This window comes from Podarcis vaucheri (assembly GCF_965113315.1).
Source record: "Podarcis vaucheri genome assembly, chromosome: 3".
NCBI classification, from domain to species: Eukaryota; Metazoa; Chordata; class Lepidosauria; order Squamata; family Lacertidae; genus Podarcis; species Podarcis vaucheri.
The window spans coordinates 33,483,808-33,503,888 of NC_138761.1; the positions used below are offsets into that span (position 1 = coordinate 33,483,808).

The 20,081-nt window shown below is 44.9% G+C and overlaps 1 protein-coding gene across 1 annotated transcript in view; it reads right to left on the reverse strand.

Moving 5' to 3' along the window:
* PARP1 (poly(ADP-ribose) polymerase 1) overlaps nucleotides 1-20,081 on the reverse strand; it is a 38,745-nt gene that overhangs the window by 15,075 nt on the left and 3,589 nt on the right. Inside the window, exons 2-9 of the mRNA XM_082214809.1 lie at nucleotides 13,315-13,477; nucleotides 12,809-12,924; nucleotides 11,540-11,754; nucleotides 9,404-9,500; nucleotides 8,005-8,121; nucleotides 3,148-3,324; nucleotides 1,221-1,362; nucleotides 287-427 (exon numbers count right to left, since the gene is read on the reverse strand). Coding sequence (XP_082070935.1) covers nucleotides 287-427; nucleotides 1,221-1,362; nucleotides 3,148-3,324; nucleotides 8,005-8,121; nucleotides 9,404-9,500; nucleotides 11,540-11,754; nucleotides 12,809-12,924; nucleotides 13,315-13,477 — 1,168 coding nt within the window. The remainder of the gene's footprint in view (nucleotides 1-286; nucleotides 428-1,220; nucleotides 1,363-3,147; nucleotides 3,325-8,004; nucleotides 8,122-9,403; nucleotides 9,501-11,539; nucleotides 11,755-12,808; nucleotides 12,925-13,314; nucleotides 13,478-20,081) is intronic.

The following is a 20,081-nucleotide window of genomic DNA, read 5'->3' on the forward strand; positions in this document are numbered from 1 at the left end:
TAGAGGCATTGGGTGGCTTCACGGTTTTTCCCACATTGTGATTTTTGCACACAATGCACCACACACATGGTGATTCGCGATATATTTCCAGGTCAAAAATGATGAAACCAATATCACGATAGGGGCTTCAAATTGGCTTTAGACAATATATCAATCTATTGCCCAGTCCTAGACTGCACTGTACTTCTTCTTTTCATATTAACTAGTTACCTCATCTAACGTCACCCTCTTCTCCTACTGGGAGTCTCCCTGTTTCTTAACACCGCCCATTAAGAGCATTACTCACTTTGTGAGCTGATGCACAGATCAGCTTTGTTCACAGTAGCCGTCACCTTTCCTCCAAGTTCCTCAATGACAGACTTGATTTCATCCTTGTTCTTCGACAGTTTTCCAACGATCAAAATCTTCATGCTACTTAACGGTTTACCTGGCAGTTCAAAGGTAAACACAGACTGTGTGATGTACAGAAGAAACACAGGAGACACAAAAAAACTGTGAACATATTGAGAACCCCCCCACACATCAAGGTTACCCAAATTTTAAGAAAATGTGTATGAATTGCTTAATTTATAGAGTTTATTACATGAAGTTACATGAAGGTCAAGTTCTTAATCACCACCAAGACTTTGCCTGGCACTGCCTACAAGCATTAAAACTTGTGTTTGCATCATGCAGGCCTCTTTCCACCTCCACCCCCCCCCCCGGCCTAAAGCCTTCCATATGTTTTGGATTACAACTCCCATCATCCTTTACCATTGGCTGATGGAAGTTGTAGTCTAGCATGTGATGGGCACCAGGGTTGGGGAAGAGTGTTGTAAGTTGTTAGTTTGGAGCTTCCCAAACTGTGTGTCACGACATGTTAAAAGAGAGTCAGCTGCAGTCTGTAGGTGTGCCATATGAACACTCCCTGCACTTCTCCTGGGGCTCGAAAAAGGGCTTAGTTTAACCTCCAGTTTGCTGGAAGAACTGAATTACTGTTTCGCGAAATGTCTCAAAAGTGAGTCACCAACAGGAAAAGTTTGGAAAGCTCTTGTGTTAGTTGATATTAGGGGGCTTATTATGCTCCAGTTAGCCAGTAGGTGGCAGCAAGAGGACAGAAAAAGGCCATTTCTGCCCTGTGCTTTCCTCACTCCTTTCAGCCAATTCTGCAAACATTTTGGAAACTTTTCTTCATCAAATCAGTTTCTCTTTAGTATGAACAACGCCTGCAGGTTATTTACCTGCTGGTGCAGCTGAGTTCTCTGTAATATGGGTAGCAACTGTTGGAGGAAGTGCTGAGTTTTCAGAGGCAGCCTCTGGAGGGAATGCTCTATCCTGCTTCTTAAATTTGAATTTCTTTAGATAAGCAATTTCTCGGAACTCCTGCGTTTTGGGTAAGAAAAGTTAACACACGTGAGAAGATCCCACAGGCTACTACAATGATCAAAATCAACTTAATTCAGAGAATAATATTTGCTATTGTGAAGATTCCTCTGCACTACTAGAGGCCTGCTTCTCTCCAGTAAATGTAATTCACCCTAGACTTGAAGCCACACACAATTTCTTTCAAGGGGTTTGGGAGCTGCACAGTCAGGTGAAAAACAATGCTGTCCAGGGTTGTAAAGACTGCGGAGAGAATAACTGGGTGCACTCTTCCCACCTTGGATCAAATCTATGCTTCCAGGTGCCATAAGAAAGCTGCAGAGATAGCGCAGGATAGTGCGCACCCCGGAAATGATCTCTTTCAGCTTCTGCCTTCTGGAAGAAGGTTATAAAGACTAGGACTAGCCGCCTGAGAAACAGTTTCTATCCAAATGCAATTTTGGTTTTAAACACAGTGTAAGGAGTCTCTATGGGAGTATATTGTATTTAAAAATGGGGTATCAGAGTTTTTAGGGGGCTAACCAGGTTGGGATAGCAGGCTTGTTTGGTTTTTGAATGTCTTATGTAGATTTTTCAATGTCATTGTTCTGTATGGGACAATGACAATAAAGATCATCGTATCGTATCGTAAATACATTTTTGCTTAGAATTCCCCTCTGCATTCCGAACTCAGTGGAGGGGGGGGGAGGTTTTGCTGGGAATCTAGGCTGCACCCCCGTTACCCATCCCAGACAGGGCTCTAACCATTTCTGCTTAATAAAACCAAAAATTCCCGCGTTTGTAATGGCAGCATAGCCCAGCAGGCTGATTTACTGCAAGCTTGCTCTTTCTTACAATAAAGCACTGGAACAGATCGTGCCGGAGTTTTGGACGCCCTCCTTTGGCATCCTTGCGTCAAGCCACTCGAGTACACAGGCTCCCCTTGGGAATCGCTTAGATGCATTTGACCAACCCTGGGCCAACCAAAGCAAGCCTGGCTCTGCCAACTGTGGAAAAAATACCGTATTTTTCACCCTATAGGACGCACTTTTTCCCCTCCAAAAATGAAGGGGAAATGTGTGTGCGTCCTATGGGGCGAATGCAGGCTTTTGCTGAAGCCTGGAGAGCGAGAGGGGTCGGTGCGGAAGCTATCCGCAAGCCGTGGGAGAGCTGCACAACTTTGCGCAGCTCTCCCATGGCTTGGGGAGAGCTGCCTGCACCCCGAAGCCTGGGGGGCACTGAGCTCAGCACGCCCCCAGGCTTCGGGCTTAGCGCAGCTCTCCCACCACTAGCGGAGAGCTTGCCTGCACCCAGAAGCTTGAGGAGCGCTGAGGTCAGCACGCCCCAAGCTTCGGGCTTCGCGCAGCTTCCGCAGCCTAGGGAGACATCCGCAGCCTGCTGCCCGGAGCGCGCTGAAGCCGCAGCTGGGGGGGGAAATAATTTTTTTCTTTACTCCCCCCCCCAAAAAAAACCTAGGTGCGTCCTATGGGCTGGTGCGTCCTATAGGGCGTAAAATACAGCACTCCTAGAGATGGAGAGAGGAAGGGATGGAAAAACGAGAGAAGTATCTGTCTCTTCCTTTCTCTCCTAACCCCCAAGGCTATTGCTGAAGATGGAGCGAGGCAGCTGTGCGTGGGACAGAGCCAGTCCAATTTCTCCGGTCCAGCCCAAACCTATTTTCATCAGAATGATGGTGAGGGAGGCAGGAGAAGGGATGACAGTACTGGGCAGCACATGGAGACTGTTTGTTTGTGTAGCTATTAAATAAATGAAAATATGCAGTTAAAAACATGATGCACTGCCTACCTTTGGGATTACCCAGTCTTTCCTTTTGGGAGTCTGCGTCTTGGCAACACACTTGGTCCAACCGGTGATGTAGCGTGTACAGTAGTAAGCGTCGCCCTTGAACACAAACTGCCCTTTGCACTCCTCGCAGGGCAGCAGAGCCCCAAAGGCCATGCCATCTGCAACACAGTCCAAGATCTAAAAAAGCCATGAAAAGACAAGGGGAAAAAAAGAAAGAAGGAAAAGAGGAAGTATTTATTGCACCATACTACTCATAGATCACCAACTCAGGACCTCACTCTGCAGCAAGATGGCCTGCAGCTATACAGTGGTACCTCGGGTTAAGTACTTAATTTGTTCTGGAGGTCCGTTTTTTTTAAATTAATATTTATTGCTTTTAAAAGTTACAAAAAAGTAGAAGAAAGAGAGAACAGACAAAAAAGAAAAAAGAAAAAAGACAAAAAACAAAAACAATACAATATATAAACAATACAAACCCACCCTAAACCCATTAAACTAAACACATAAACAAATCAAGACAAAAACAATTTAAAAACATCCCTCCTTTTCCATACTCTGTCCTTCATTCCCTTGTTTCCTCGACTTCCTCACACCTCCCTTCTTGTATCCCACTTCTAGTACTTGTTTCAGCAAATCCTTTCCATCTTTCTCTATTTTCTGTCATATTATAAATAACATATTCTTTAACCTTATTTCCCATTAAAGGTAAATTACTTATATACACCCAACTTCTTATAGCATTTCTGCTAAATCCATAAAATATCATTCCACCCTTTTTCTAACAGTCATTACTTTAACAAAATTTCTAAATAAACACTTTAAATTTTCCAGTAATCTTCCACTATCTCCTCTCCCTGGCTTCGGATTCTGCCAGTCCTTTCCGTCAGTTCCATATAATCCATCAACCTGGTGTTCTTATATCCGAGGCTCTTAAATCTCTTCCAAGTCCCTTCTGCAGGTCTTCTTCATATTCTTTGATGCTCAGGAGCAAATCTCGGGAAAACTCCAGCCTAGCAGTACTTTTGTTCCTTCTGGACAGTTCAGCCAAATTTCCAAAGTTAAAAATAAAGTCCATAGAGTGTTTCAGAACGTATTTCAGGATTCCTCCAATTCTAGCGACCCCCAAAACTTCAAGCTCCTCCAAACCCAGGTCTATGTCCCAAAAGTCAGTCAATCCCTGAATAGAGGGTTCTTTCCAACTTTCCTTCTTCAATCCAAGCCGGGATCCTAGCCTCAAAATTTGACTTTTGCTAGATTCAGTCATGAAAGACCTCAATTTATAATCCTCAATTTGCTTCTGAGAAATTAAGGATCCCGCTTGTACTACTTTTGGTTTCACACCAAGATATGTTCCTGTACCAAATCCTGAATTGTTTCTGTATTGGCACTCACTTTTTGACTCAAATTAATCACGTTCTGTTCCAAGTTGTCAATTTTAGGGATCGTGTCATCTGTCTTTTTATGGAGCTGTTCCAGCGAGTAGTTTATCTTGTATAATACTGTCACAATAGCTTCTCCTATTAACATTTTGAATGATCCAAGGTCAGACTCTAGTTTTCAGAATCTTATCTTGCAGCTGGGGATCTTCCTGTTGCACTCCTGTAACAGTTTCACATGGTCCCTCTAGAGGGAAACAGTCTCCGTTTGTAGAAAATTCTTTCAAGCACCACTCAAGCAAATAACAATAGTTTCAATTTTCGGTTACTTTTTCCTCCATTTTTAAACGCATAAGAGGACAATGGAAACAGTGCCTTTCTTATTTTAGCTAGCTGTCAAATCCGTTCTGTCAATAAACATTCCCCGAACGTCATCTGGCAGCCCTTTTCCAGGTTCAGAGCAGTGGCAATTTGATTTTCACTTTCTTCTGCAGGCACACTAGATCCAAAACTTCCCCCCTCTTCTCCTGCTTCCAAGAGGGGTTATATATTTTGTCCGGTAGGAATTTAATCCTTTATCAAAAGCTTTCAAAGACTTTAGCTTGTAACGTCTTTGCTTCAATCGATTTACACTTCCGGGTTGGCGCCTACGGCAATGGCGGAGCTCCTCCGATCGGGAGGAACTTGCTCCGTGAAAAGCAGAGTCTGACCGCCACAGTGAAGGCGGAGACCCATAGAAATCACAGGCGGGAGAAGCCTGTGAACCTGGGATTCGGCTGGCACCCTTTGCGCCTCCCCTACTCGCGGGGAAACCCTGTTTTGGGGATCCGGAGCAACGTGGGGTGAGCGGCGCGGCGCTTTGAATCGACCGCTTCTTTCACGGAGTGAAGCTGCATTGGTGTTGCCGGAGAGCGCTGACTTTTTACTGTGGACAATTGGATTTTAAACGACTACCCGTGAGTAGAACGGAGAATTGGATCTTGAAACACTTTAATTTGGTGCCGAAGCGGGAAGGCTCTAAACAGGAAGTCCGCCTCCTGTTCTGGAGGTCCGTTCTTAACCCGAAACTGTTCTTAACCTGAAGCACCATTTTAGCTAATGGTCCTCCTGCTGCCGCCGCGCCACCAGAGCACGATTTCTGTTCTCATCCTGAAGCAAAGTTCTTAACCTGAAGCACTATTTCTGGGTTAGTGGAGTCTGTAACCTGAAGCGTATGTAACCTGAGGTACCACTGTACATCTTTCCAAGTCTGGGACTCATGGGGCAGAAGACGTCAATGCTATTCCGGATTGTACAGTACTTTGCTTTCCTGAAAGGAAGCTGCTGGGTCCGAAAGACCACAGTTTGGGAAGGCAATCTGCTGCAGGTCAAAAACCTGAAAGCTTTCATTGGCATTGAGGATGAGGAACCTGGGGCTCTTCCAATGCTTTTGAGACTCCAACTTCCATCAGTCCCAGTCAGCATGGCCAGGAGTCGGGTAGGATGGGAGGTGCAGTTTAGCAATAACTGGAGGGCCAAACGTTCCTCATTCCCAGTCTAGAACCGCACAGAGCCTCTCAGTGGGCATGTTGGGAGAAGCATGGAAATCACACCTACAATTTAGGAGGGAAGAAATCAAGCGCTGCCGATGCAGAGGCTGCAACACGTCTTATACTGTGGAGGAGGGAGCCCCCCTCTTAGCATCTCTCTTAGAATATTTTTATGACAGCAAGTTGTGTTTTTAATATTGTGTTTTATTAGTGTAATCCACTCTGGGACTTTAGGGTGAAGGGCAGGTAATCAATAAACAGTAATGATAATAACTGTGGAATGCTTTCCTCAGGGAGGCTCACCCAGTGCCTTCATCACATATCTTTAGGCGCTAGGCTAATACGTTTCTCTATAACCAGAGCTTTGGCTGATTAAACTTTCTTTGGCTTTTAAAATATTTGTGGGAGGTGGGTTACTGTGTGTTTTTTATTATCACCATGTATTTTGTGTTGTCATTTTGTGTTTCTATGAACCTCCCAGGGTGGATACAAATCAATGATCTAAAAATAAAATAAAATTGGATTTTAAAAATAAAATGCTTTTGTAGGAAAAATCTTTTTAAAGATAGTTTTCTATTTATGTTACATTATAGTCCAAAGGCTTTAAGGTTTTAAGTTTTTCATGTGTGCTAAAACTCAGTCTAAGAAAATTTATTATTCCAAAAATGAAACTTTCCTCTGGTTCTAAATATTAACATTATACCAGCAAGAATGAGTCTTCCCTTAAAAAATGATTTAAATCAAATCCACCCTGGAATTGCCCTGTGGTCTCTGAATGAAAGTCAGTATGCAACAATAATAAATGATGATAATGATAATGATAATGGTAATGGTAATGATAATGATAATGAACAAGCATAATGATCATCTGGCATATTCTATTTGCTCTTTATTTTGAAACTGATAATAGTACAGGCACCTCAGAGGGCAGGAGATTGAACCAGCGGTTGGAAATTGTAATGAAGTAGTTTTTGGCTAAACATTAAAAGAACATTCCCAACGAGCTGTTCAGCAGTAGAACAGACTGTCTCAGGAGGCGGTGGGCTCTCCTTTGCTGGAAATATTTAAGCAGAGGCTGGACAGTCATGTCAGGGACAGCGTGGCTGATTCCTACATGGCAGGCCTTGGACTAAGCTGTGGGCTAGGAGAGGTGACCTCCTAGCTCCCTTCCAGCTCTACAAATGTTTCCAGCCATCCAGAGAACATCCAGTCACAAGAGCATACTGACCATTTCCAATTTGTCCGCCTTCAGAAGAATCAAATACAGTGGAATCTCGACTCACGTACGGCTCTACTTACGTACGATTCCAGTTACGACCTTGAGTAGGTGTTTCAACTTATGAACTTTCCTCTAGATATGAACAGAGGCTGGAGCTTGGCCGGCCGGCTGCAGAGCAGTGCTGGGGCCTCCGCCACCAGGCAGAGGCCTCCAGTTTGCCAGAGCTCACCCCGCCGGCTGCGGAGCAGCACTGAGGCCCCATCCCACCCCCGAAGCTGTGGAAGAGGTGCTGCCTCTATGGTCTCGTTAGACAGTAAAATCCGTGCTAAATTGCTGTTTTAGGGGGTGTTTTTCATCGTCTAGAATGGATCAACTCACTTTTCCATTACTTTCTATGGAAAAGTGTGCCTCTACTTATGTACATTTCTAGTTATGACTAGACCTCCGGAACGGATTATGGTTGTAAGTAGAGGTTCCACTGTACTGAATAGCTCCTCTCTCAATTTTATCTTGTGAACCGCCCCGAGATCGTCAGGTGAAGGGCAACAAAATTAACACTTCCCTACATGCAGACGCAAACCACATTCTTCTTGAAGCTATTAAGAGCAGGGCTTTCCTTCCATAAACATTTAACTTTGTCAACATTTACCTAAATGTAATTAACGTGCAAGGAGTGTTAATACAGAGCAAGCATGTAGTCAAAATGTCATCTACAGGAGAGCATCCAACTCACAGCGGATTCCCCAGAAGGAATGTCCTGCTTGTTGGCTTTCAGGAGCTCTTTCAGGTCGTTGGTGGAACAGGCTTTCTTCAACTCGTCTTTGATGTTCCAAATCAATTCTGTCTGTTCCTGTAGAAGAGAACAGCACAGGTAAAAAAAGATTTATTTCTTAATGGAACTATTAAAGTGCAGTACAGTGGTACCTCGGGTTACAAACGCTTCAGGTTACAAACACTTTGGGTTACAAACTCCGCTAACCCGGAAGTAGTACCTCGAGTTGAGAACTTTGCCCCAGGATGAGAATGGAAATCGCGCGCTGGCAGTGCGGAGGCAGCGGGAGGCCCTGTTAGCGAAAGCGCGCTTCAAGTTAAGAACGGTTTCAGGTTAAGAATGGACCTCTGGAACGAATTTAAGTTCGTAACCCGAGGTACCACTGTACATGCAAGACACATGACAAGGAACATTGCAGGGGATTATGTTAAGGTAAAATGCTATCTTCCATATCAGGACTGGGCAACCTAAGCCTGAAGGGCTGTATAGATTAATTTCATATGGAAAGTGAGGTGAGGTGGAGAAAACGTAGGTGGAGCAGAAGGTGTGGCAGACAGAGAAAAAGGGGATGCCCCATGTTGGAAGTGCAACAGCAGGGATCATTCAGTTTGTATCCTAATGGTTAATTCTGTTGTTAGCAATTCAGCTAACAAAGGAGTGGAGGCTGGGCGATATCAGCTTTTCAACACTGCGGAATATCGCCAGCCAAACATTGCGGTCTGGCGATATACCACGATGTTAAAAAAAAAAAACAAGCTGCATTGGCCTCAGCTTGCGAGGCGCCAGGGAAAATTGCCGCAGCTCTGACCGTGGGAGCTGAGGCAGTTTCACTCCAGTGCCTAGGGGACTGGGGCAAGGCAGCTTCTTTGTACAGCTCATCTGGGGGGCAGGAGGGCCCCCCATCCCCGGTGCTCCCCCCGCTTGTGTGGGAGCCAGCGCCCGGCTGGGGGATCCTCAGCTGAGCAGTTTAAAGAGGCAGAGGAAGGAACAAACTGTATTGGTGCCTCACCAATGCAGCTTTTTTTCTCACTCTGTGCAGTATGAGGCCAGAGTGGGATAGCGGTTTCACTCAGGAATATATTGCTGGGTGAAACCACCACCGCTCCTGAGTCTCCTGGTTTGTTTATGAGGTGCAGCCAATGTTTGTTTTTGGCTTACTGACTGATATGCTTGGAGCAAATCTTGCATATATGCTTGGATTCCAAACCACTTAGGGATAGAGGCAATGCAGAAAGGACAATCTCTGCTTTTATTCCATACGTCCGCACTGCTTTTGAATTCCCCCACAGAAGGTAGTTCAAGAGTGTTTAGTCAGTGAGAAGCAAACTAAGAAACAAAGAGAAGTCACTGAGAAACGCACCTTCAGCAACTTCTCCTGTTTAGACTGTTTTTCTTTCTCCTTTTTTGGTTTCTTTTTTGAGACCACGTTGGCATCCACCTCATCTCCTTTTCTCTTCCTGGAGGAGAAAGAAAACTCACGTCAGTAGTTACTCAAAAGTTAGCCCATCAGCTCCATTTACTAGTTCTTGGGCAGCACCAGTTTATGATGCAGTGGCGTCGCAATGGGGGGGGCAGGGGGTAGAATGCCCTGGGTTCCGTGTCTGCAGGGGTGATAAGTCGCAGCCGCATGTGGAGGATCCTCCATTCATGGCTGCAGCAGCGAGCAGAGGATTCCTGGCGCCAAACTGCTAAGTACAGCGCGTGTGTGGCGTGGCATGCATGCGCTGTACATAGTGACACTGCACATGCGCTGTATAGCGGTTTGAAGCTAGCGCTGCTCCAGCGCCATATGGACGGTGCCGGGATCCTCCGTTTGCGGCTGGAGTGGCGACAAACTGCTATACAGCGCATGTGCAGCGGCGCTATGTACGGCATATGCGTCGTACATAGCGACGTTACACATGCGCCCTACGTAGCGACGCTCGCCCCGGGTGTCACGACATCTTCTTTCGCCCGTTATGATGGCTTAGGCTTTCCCCTTCCTTTCTTTGCAGCTTTTACATGTATCTGTGAGATCTGTTTCAAGTATCCCCATCATCAAAATGCAAATCACGAAACTGAAAATGGAAGCAAAAGCCCCCCACCCCGGAAGCTTTTGCATAGTCAAAGCCTCCATGATTAGTCTCAGTTGCCAGAGCAAATCATTTATCCAGCTTCAGTTTCCTATGCTGCTCTGGGTGTGAGGCAAAGCAGCAGCCTCAAAATAGACACGGGAAGAAAGCACGCAAATCTGATCCCTTGGTTGCAAGCAACAGCTGACAAGTGTAAACATGGCATAGAAGCGACTTTCCTAAGAGGGGCTGGGTGCTTGGTCTGGCTCACAATACCATCCAAGTGTTGAAGTAAGGCTTGTACAGTCATACCTCATGTTGCATCCACTTCAGGTTGCATTTTTTTCGGGTTGTGGACTGCCAAAACCCGGAAGTACCAGAACAGGTTACTTCCAGGTTTCTGCAGTCACGCCTGCGCAGAAGTGCTAAATCGCGCTTTGCGCCTGCGCAGAAGCACCGAATTGCAACCTGCACCTGCGCAGACGTGGGTTGCGAACGCTACGGGTTGCGAATGTGCATCCTGCAGAGATCACATTCGCAACTCGAGCGTCCACTGTATTTCATGAGCTCCAGAGGTCTGGACAGCCTCAGCTAGAAGTTGGGGATTTAGCATTTGTCCACACTTCCACTTATCCTGTGTCTAGAAAGCATGGATGTGAGTGGTTTTTTGCTTGCCCCATGCTTTCTAGGCATGAGTCTGAGAGGATGTCTGTTTGCCCCACAGCTTTCCCTGGAAAACCCAACTCTTTAACACTGAATCAGAGCAAATGGAGAAAAAAACCCAGTTGACATTTGCTCCGTGGCAGAGATCGGGATTCCCCAGGGGAAAGGGACAAAAGGAAATCTGGATTAGTGCCTAATGTTATGTTTCTCACACTTGGATCCTCAGCTGGACAACAACTCCCATCAACATTAGCTAGCAGCACCAGTGGTCAGGGATGATGGGATTTGAAGTCCAACAATGCTGGGGACCCAAGTTTGAGAAACACTGGTCCCACACTGTGCGACCATCTTATGTTTGTAGGCACTCCCGCTGTACCAAAGGAGACCCTGTTAAGGGCTTCACACAGGCAACCACTGCAGCTTAGTCAAGACACCTTACTCCCTGTGCCACTAGGGCAGAACAACGGGCAGCCTATTATCTGTGACTATGAAGTGCCACCTTGCTGATGAGGAGCCCAGCATGACCAGGTAACTCCATGAACCAAGAAGGTCAAATTACAGGACTTCAGTCTGAGCAACTTGTCTCGCAAGGAAGGTTAAGACTACCCAAGCCCCCTGCCTGAGCTGTCTCCTGGCAGCTCTCTGAACACCCTCTCTACAGGGAGTGGAAAAATGAAGAAAGACCTTTTAAGGTTTCTGGCATTACTGTGCCTGACTCACAATTGCCTGAGCTACTGCTGCGTCGACAGAAATCCTGCCTTCTTTTGGCATACTCAACATACCCTTCATTCTTGACTGCAGGCAGCTGCTTTTTCAGAGTCTCTTTATCTTCAGCATTCAGGAGCCCAAAGCCTAACAGCTGAGAGGCACTAAAAGAGGCAAGAAACCCCAGATCTGCTCTGCGGCTGACGAAACAGGCTGGGTGGTACCAGTTGTCTATCATCCCCAACTGGGGCTTTTCGGGATGCACCATTTTCTTTGAAATCCTGATTTGACCCTGCAGGAGAGAATGGGAGAAGGAGGGCGGATTAAATAAATGAGTGAGACCATACAACTGTCTGTGTTACTGGCTTCACGTAAGCCAAACTATGGCTTGCTGTGAATAAGCAAGCATGCTGGAACCCCCTTCATTCCTCCCCCAGTTCTGATACTGCCACACTGGGGACTCAGCTATACAGCTGCAAATAAAATATTTTAAGTGTGTTGTAAAGTGCAATTTACAAATGTGACACTAGATGGCGACAGTGAGCTATGGCAAATTCAATGTATTTTCTTCAAAACTTTTTTTAAAAACGCATTTTCACAGCATTTTTTATTTGTGTGTAGATTCCATCTACTGCTAGTTTGTCTTGCTCGAAATAAACCATGAGCTGCAAAACTGGCCAGGATGTTCTCTCCCGGCACCAGCATGCTTGCACTTTCACAGTAAGCCATAGTTCGGCTTACCATTATGTGCAAAAAGGCCAGAGAATTTTTATACACAAATTCACACTATAGTGGCTAAGTCAGCTCTTATACCAAACACGTGAGGCTCCACAAATTTGTAAAAGGTTGCATGAGTTATTGACAGAAGGTTGAGGAAAAATATGTATATTAAAAGACAGTAATGAAGCATTAATCTCATTAATTTCCACCCTATTAATTAAATTAATCAGTGCCTCTAATTTGTGCAGAAAGGTCCACAACTACAGATTATGCTCTAAAAGGAGGCAATTTTTGCCAATTCCCCCTTTAGCCCCCAGCCACATTATTCTAGAGAATTTCTCAACCCTCAACCCTCCACAGTACAGGAAGATTGGAACCTACTTTATATAGAGTGGGATCATTAGCCCATCCAGCTCAGTAATGCCTACACTGGCCGGCAGCAGCTCTTCATGGTTTCAGACTTGGGACATTCCCAGCTCTACCTGGAGATGCCGGGACTGAACATGGGACCTTCTACATGCAAAGCAGATGCTCAAAGACCAAGCTACGGCCCTTCCTGAAAAGGATTTATACATTACGAGTGCTATAACTCATATTACAGACACAGAATTGGACACCTATTTTACCTTTTCTATCTTCTGATCACAGCCTTTGCAGGTGCTTCTGTTGGACTTTGCATATTCTGCGGCAAAATCATTTAAACTTTTATCACTTTTGCCACCTCCCTCTTGGTCACCTTTGCCTGGAAAACAAACAATATATATTTATATATAAACATTATATTTATTAGATAAATGTCCAGCATTTCCCTGCATGGACCTCTGGGTAGTGAACATGGGTTAAATCTAACCCTGAAGAGACCATTTGGAATCTACGTCTGAAAAAAGAGAGAGGCTGAACAAAAACCATTTTCTCCAGTCCTCAAGCTGAAAACTTGCAAATGTCCATGGCAACTACATGGGAGGCTGATTCTTATTGACAGCCAGTTTCCTTGCATCCAGGACACCTTCCACACATCTGGGACAGCAACTAGCCCACAAGCCTGGGAACCCAAATCGCCCAAAGCTGCTTGATATCTGGGCTCATGCAGCAAGCGGCTATCTCTTTCGAGAGCCACTAAACATTTGCCTACCTGTTCCGGCGCCACCACTTTCTATGGACTTCTTGATTTTCTCCTGATCTTCCCAACGCAGTTCCGAGAAGCCGACCACGTCGGTGTGGGACACCAGTCGAGCCCGCTTCCAGAAGCAGGAGAAGTGGTGCCAGTGGGGTACTTTGCCATCAAACATGGGGGACTAAGAAGAAAAGAATGGCAAGAATAAGAAAAGGAGAGGAAGAAACTCAAATATGAACATGGCTAACCCATTTGGTGTGTGTGTGTGTGTGTGTGTGTGTGTGTGTGTGTGTGTGTGTGAACCCAATGTAATTCTGGCCCAGCTTATAATGTATTTTATAACCTCACCCTCTACCAGAGCATCACCCCTCCACCCTTCATCATTTTACCAAAACACTGCAGAGGCTGTTTAGTTACTATTCTGGCCACAGCTACACCTTAAAGCAGTATTATGCCACTTTAAACAGCCATGGCTTGCCCCCAAAGAACCCTAGGAACTGTAGTCTGTTAAGGGTGCTGAGAGTTGTTAGGAGACCCCCATTCCGCTCACAGAACTACATTTCCCAGAGTTCCCTAGGAAGAGGGACCGAGTGTTAAACCACTCCAGGAATTCTTAATTTAAACTCATTTTTAGTCTTATCGGAGCGAGTCCCCTTCTACGGTACATAAGAGGCTACAGTAATTAGGTGGCATAAAAATGGTCAAAATAAATATTGAATTAAATTAAACATTCTCCACAATTCAATCTTACTTTTAGGTCTGGGAACAGGTAGATAAAAGGTGGCAGTAAGAGGTTAATGCATTTCAGGGTATTCAAAAAATGGCATAGGCTTGGGAGATGGGTGCAGACATGTTGAAGCTCTCAGGTATCAAGAACACAGATTAGAGCAGAGTAACAAAAAAAGAAGAAACCGGAAGCCCTATGAAATATCCTGTCTTCTACTGACGCCCTTGAAATGCTGCTCACAGGAATGTAATCTCATTTAGCTGATAAATGATGCCAGACAGCAGATGCTAGGGTTTTTTCATGAAGCGTCTGAAGTATTGTGAACGGCGGAGCAGAATGTAGCGTAACCTCCCATCATTATTACCAAGTAATCCTAAACGCTCTAAAAGCTGAAACGTGAGCAGCGGCCTCTTCAGAACAACGTTAAGTGTCCTCACGTAAAGGCTCACAAAGCAGGCAGCACCTCTCGTGATCATAGAATCATAGAATCATAGAGTTGGAAGAGACCACAAGGGCCATCGAGTCCAACCCCCTGCCAAGCAGGAAACACCATCAGAGCACTCCTGACATATGGTTGTCAAGCCTCTGCTTAAAGACCTCCAAAGTAGGAGACTCCACCACACTCCTTGGCAGCAAATTCCACTGTCGAACAGCTCTTACTGTCAGGAAGTTCTTCCTAATGTTTAGGTGGAATCTTCTTTCTTGTAGTTTGGATCCATTGCTCCGTGTCCGCTTCTCTGGAGCAGCAGAAAACAACCTTTCTCCCTCCTCTATGTGACATCCTTTTATATATTTGAACATGGCTATCATATCACCCCTTAACCTCCTCTTCTCCAGGCTAAACATGCCCAGCTCCCTTAGCCGTTCCTCATAAGGCATCGTTTCCAGGCCTTTGACCATTTTGGTTGCCCTCCTCTGGACACGTTCCAGTTTGTCAGTGTCCTTCTTGGCAAGGCCCTACTCCAATGCAACAAGGTTGAGGTGAAACTGACACCCCACTCAATACCATTCTGATGCAAACTCACTCAGGGCCCCAGAAATTGTAATAGGTGGTTGGGGAGAGCCACCTGTCAGTCACCAAACGTCACAGGACAACCTCAAAGACGTGCAGTCAGTCCCAATCTGCTGAACGGTATTTTCTGAAAGCAGAGCCTCCCAAGCCTCCCCAGTTTTCCAATGGGGAACTCCCTAGTGTAGCTGATCCCAGTGGGGTTCACTGTCAGAGAGACCCACTTGCAAAGGAACAAATCAGGGATGCACACGAAGCTCCCAATTATTCCTTTGTGATCACGTCCTTACGTATGAAGCCAGGTGTGGGCAGTTTGGGAAAATCATCTCATGGGTTCATAATTTATAATGCATGCCGTTTTTATTGTACACCTATTTTTCTATTTTGAATGCGTATCAGCAACATTTTGGAGCTGTGTTAGAAACGCAGATATATATAAGCTAATAGCCAAATGGAACCTTAAAGCTAGGTTGTGGTCGCCACAACAGGATGTCTAGGCACCGTTTTTTTGGCAATGAAAATAATAATAATAATAATAATAATAATAATAATAATAATTGTTATTAATTTCTATACCACTTTATATTTCAAAGAAAAAAAATCTCAAAGCAGTTTATAACACATTAAAACATCAAATAAAACAATATGGAATAAAACCAATTCAAGCGTCAAGGGAAATATTTCAGATCCTTCTCTAAGTGACTTTTTGCTTTCCTCATAATTATTTAACTACTTAATTTATATAGCTGCCCCACAACAGAAGTACACTTGGAAGCCAGTGTGGTGTGGTGGCGAAGAGTGTGGGACTAGAACCTGAGAAATCAGGATTCAAATCCCCACTCAGACATGAACCTCACTGGGTGACCCTGGGCCAGGCTCTTAACCTACCTCAGAGGGTCATTTTAGGGATTAACTGAGGTGGGGAATAAACCATGTACTCCTTGGAGGAAAAGCTGGGATATAAATGCAATAAATAAGCTCTTCTGCTTACTTGCTTAAGAAAACTGGAGGGGCCAGCCAGGTGGAGTTGTCTGTCGCCAACCTGGGATCCAGAGATCTCCACATGGTTGCAATTGGACCTGCACCAGTTGCAAAATGTGCCTGGCACCTGGGGAATTTCAAACACTGTTTTGGTGTATCGGTTACACAGGAACATAGGAAGCTTCCTCATAAGTCAGACCATTGATCTGACTAGAGCTCAACACTGTATGGAGAGGGCACATTCCTAGACCTACCTGGAGATGCCTTCTAAATGCCCTGAGCTATAGTTCTTCTTCATATGAATAAATGAATAACATAGGATCATAAGAAGGTGTCTTATACCGAGACAGACACTTGGTCCATTAACTTGGTCCATTTACACTGACTGGCAGTGGTTCCTCAGGATTTCAGGATTCTTGGGAGATGCCAGGAGTTGAAACTTAGACCTTCATTATTCAATGCAGACGCTCTACCACTGAACAATGTAAATTGAACACTAAGAGTTTTTCCCAACATTAGTCATATTCAGAGCAGACCACCTGAAATTAGTAGACATGACTTACATCCATTAATTTCAACAGGTCTACTCTCTGAGTAAAAGTTTTACTACCTAGATCTGCGTAATTCTCTTTTCTCCCTAGCTTGTTTCTGAAAAGGTTACCAATGCCTTCCTCATACCAGTGTTCCAGTTCTGACTGTTGCATTTCCTACACGACAACTGCAACATGGAAAAAGGAGGAAATGCTGTTGCGCAAACAAATGAGGATGGCTGCTCAATGTTATCAGGAAACACCCTCCAACTCTTATAGTGGATGCTTTCCTGACCTAAGCTATTACTCACTAATGGCTAATGATCATGGCAAAGAAAATGCAACAAAGCCCATGCTGATAACACCAGAAGTCTCTTAAAAGGGAGGGGTGGAGAATGTGCAACCAAGTCATTTAATACAACGGTTGTAAAATATCGTATTTTTCACTCTATAGGACGCACCTAGTTTTTAGAGGAGGAAAACAAGTAAAAAATTTTTTGAATCAAATCAGTGTCGGGGCTGAAGGGGGAAGCCCGGAGTTTCCCCATAAAGCCCCGGCATCCCCAAGCTAGAACAGCGAGACGGAGGGCTGCGCAGTGCTCCGTCTCTCTGTTCTGGCTTCGGGGACAGCCTTTCAAGCCTCCGCAGGGCAGCAGGGTGCCTCCACCCCACTGCCCTGCGGAGGCTTTGCGCAGCTAACCCCGAAGCCTTTGGAGCGCAGTGCGAGGTCCCGCTGTGCTCCAAAGGCTTCAGGGATAGCCACCTGATAGTCTTGCTCTCCCGGCTTCAGCAAAAGGAACCCGAAACCTTTGGAGCACAGCACGAGGTACCATTGCACTCCAAAGGCTTCAGGTGGCTATCCCTGAAGCCTGGAGAGCGAGAGGGGTCAGTGTGCACCTACCCCTCTTGATCTCCAGGCTTCAGCCAAAGCAACGCATAGTCCCCCCCCCCAAGGTCTGAGGGACAGTGGACCAGCCCCCTGCTGAAAAAGTTTGCTGACCCCTTCTAGAGAGCCCTTAACCTTCTGGAATACACAGGGACCAGAAGGAGGTATTGGACCAAAAAACCCAAAACACTTCCAGTGAGAGAATTGTGCGAGTGGAGCTCTGCTCATGGGAATTTGGATTCAACCCTGTATCCTCAGCTACACTGCTTTTTCTGCTGTGGAAACCCTGCCTTGCAACCTTGGCACACTGCAGAGGATTTGGGGTCATATTCTAGGCCTTAGAATCTAAGGTAAATCTATTCAGATCATGGTAATATAAAGAAGAAGAAGAAGAAGAAGAGTTTGGATTTGATATCCCGCCTTTCACTCCCTTTAAGGAGTCTCAAAGCGGCTAACATTCTCCTTTCCCTTCCTCCCCCACAACAAACACTCTGTGAGGTGAGTGGGGCTGAGAGACTTCACAGAAGTGTGACTGGCCCAAGGTCACCCAGCAGCTGCATGCGGAGGAGCGGAGACGCGAACCGCGTTACCCAGATTACGTGACTACCGCTCTTAACCACTACACCACACTGGTGTACAGCAGATGAAAAAGTATTCCTCTCCCTAACTTTCCTCCTCCTCCTCTTCTTATTTTGAAGGAGCTGAAACAGACCTTCTGCAAATCCTTTGAAAAAGCCCTCAGCCTCAGTAATCTCTTAACAAGAAACAAAGCTGTGCACTTTGTGTAATATTAGTGCTATACTATTAGCTGCAGAAGGCCATCTTATTTAAACAACTGAATGTTTTTCACTGCCTGCCTACTTGCTTCCCAGTACTGTACAACTGAAGTTGCTGCTTTTGATGTTTAATCCTAATGGCCTTGGACCTTGTGCCCCTCACAGAACACATACTTTGGTATAATTCACCCCACTCCTTAATATCACATACCAGTCCAGGAGTTCCTACTTCCTTCCTTTCCAGTCCCTGCCTTAATGTTATGTTCAAACCATGTTTTATGACTTGTCTTGCTCCATGCAAACCACAATATGAAGCTATGTTTTCTTCTTGGCTTCTGATGGTTTGCAATGCTGTGTGAGTTGAGTGCAGCCTCTTTGTCTATCGTCTTACTGGAGGTGCTGCTGCACAACTTTTCCATGGCAGCAAGTTCCAAACAAAAGCAAGAACTAGATGTGTGAGAACAAAATCCATTTAATACAAAGTCCTGCTGACTAGGGATCAGTTACTCACAACAGGGATCTGAAGTATCTGTGATGGGGTTACGCTTCCCCCTAAAGGTCTAAGTTCTTGGTTCGTGGTGCTCCTTAAACCTGGTGTTGGATACTCAGGTGAGCTCCATGATCGAGTGGGGATTCAAACCATTGTCTCTCAGGTTCTAGTCAAACACTCTAACCACTGCACATCAGGCCATTTTTTAAAAAAGAAGGCAGTTTAAGAACCATACTCTGTTAACTAGCATGAGTTCTGGAACATTCCCCCAACCACTGATGTAGTCAATGTAAAAGGGAAAAATGTAAAATGAGCTAGGGATTTCTGTGAGACAGTGAGCAGTTGCTAAGCATCTTTTCCTCACTAGAGGAGGAGCAGAACCCATCAAAGTAACATTGGGATTACAAAACTTAGAATAACTTGTTGGGCCCAAGCGCTTCTTAATTATTCAAGGCATTAATAAACAAGAATTATTTTTAAATTTTGAATACTATAAAAGTCTTTGAGATTACCCAGCATATGCTAATTGAATTTCTATCATTTTCCAGATGTTTATACAGTGCTCTGTATGTTGACAGAGGTCTCTGAACCTTCCAAGAGAAATGCTTTCCATGTCTGATTTATGAATAATTGTAGCCACTAAATTCATAGCGGAAGACATCTTTGAACATTGTCTTTTGAGTGGAGTAAGAAATCTGAAACCAAGGGACCTCTATCTGGATGCTTTTCCAGTTGGGAAAGGCTTGTGAGCAGACATGTCTTTCTGCTGGAGAAAGTTCACTTGTTTGCTGTTGATCTATGCCTGCCTGTTCACTTGAATTATTTGGTTTACTAGGCATTATCTTAACAGACTTGTTTCCAAGACAGTTATTCTGCATGACCTAAATCTTTTGTTACCCACAACAGCATGTGAGCAATCTATTTTTAGCTACAACTTTTTCTTTTAACAGAAGTCTGAGTCATTGCCACTCAGGTATGCCTTCACACCTTTCAGTTCTTGTTGCATAATCTCACTGTCAAATTGGCTTGATGAGGATTTGAAACACTGATTTAACATGATGATAATCCAGAGCCTCCTTGGGCCAAAAAGCCATGTTCTCTTAAACTGCAAGCTCAGCCTATAATCCAGAGCAGAGGGGAAGCTCCTGTCATGCCCCCAGACTGGAAACTCATGTTTGTAGTCAGACATTAAAACACAGACCCCCAATTTGGCTGTAACAGAAAACTGATTCAAGAAACATCAGAAGTACTGAACTGCGGCATATCAGAGTTGGGAGAGGGAAACGGAAAGAGCGGGCACAAAGCTGGTGAATAATTCTCAGGCTTCATACACTGAACCATGCTTAAGTAATTGTAATATTAGTGCTATACCATTACAATGAGATG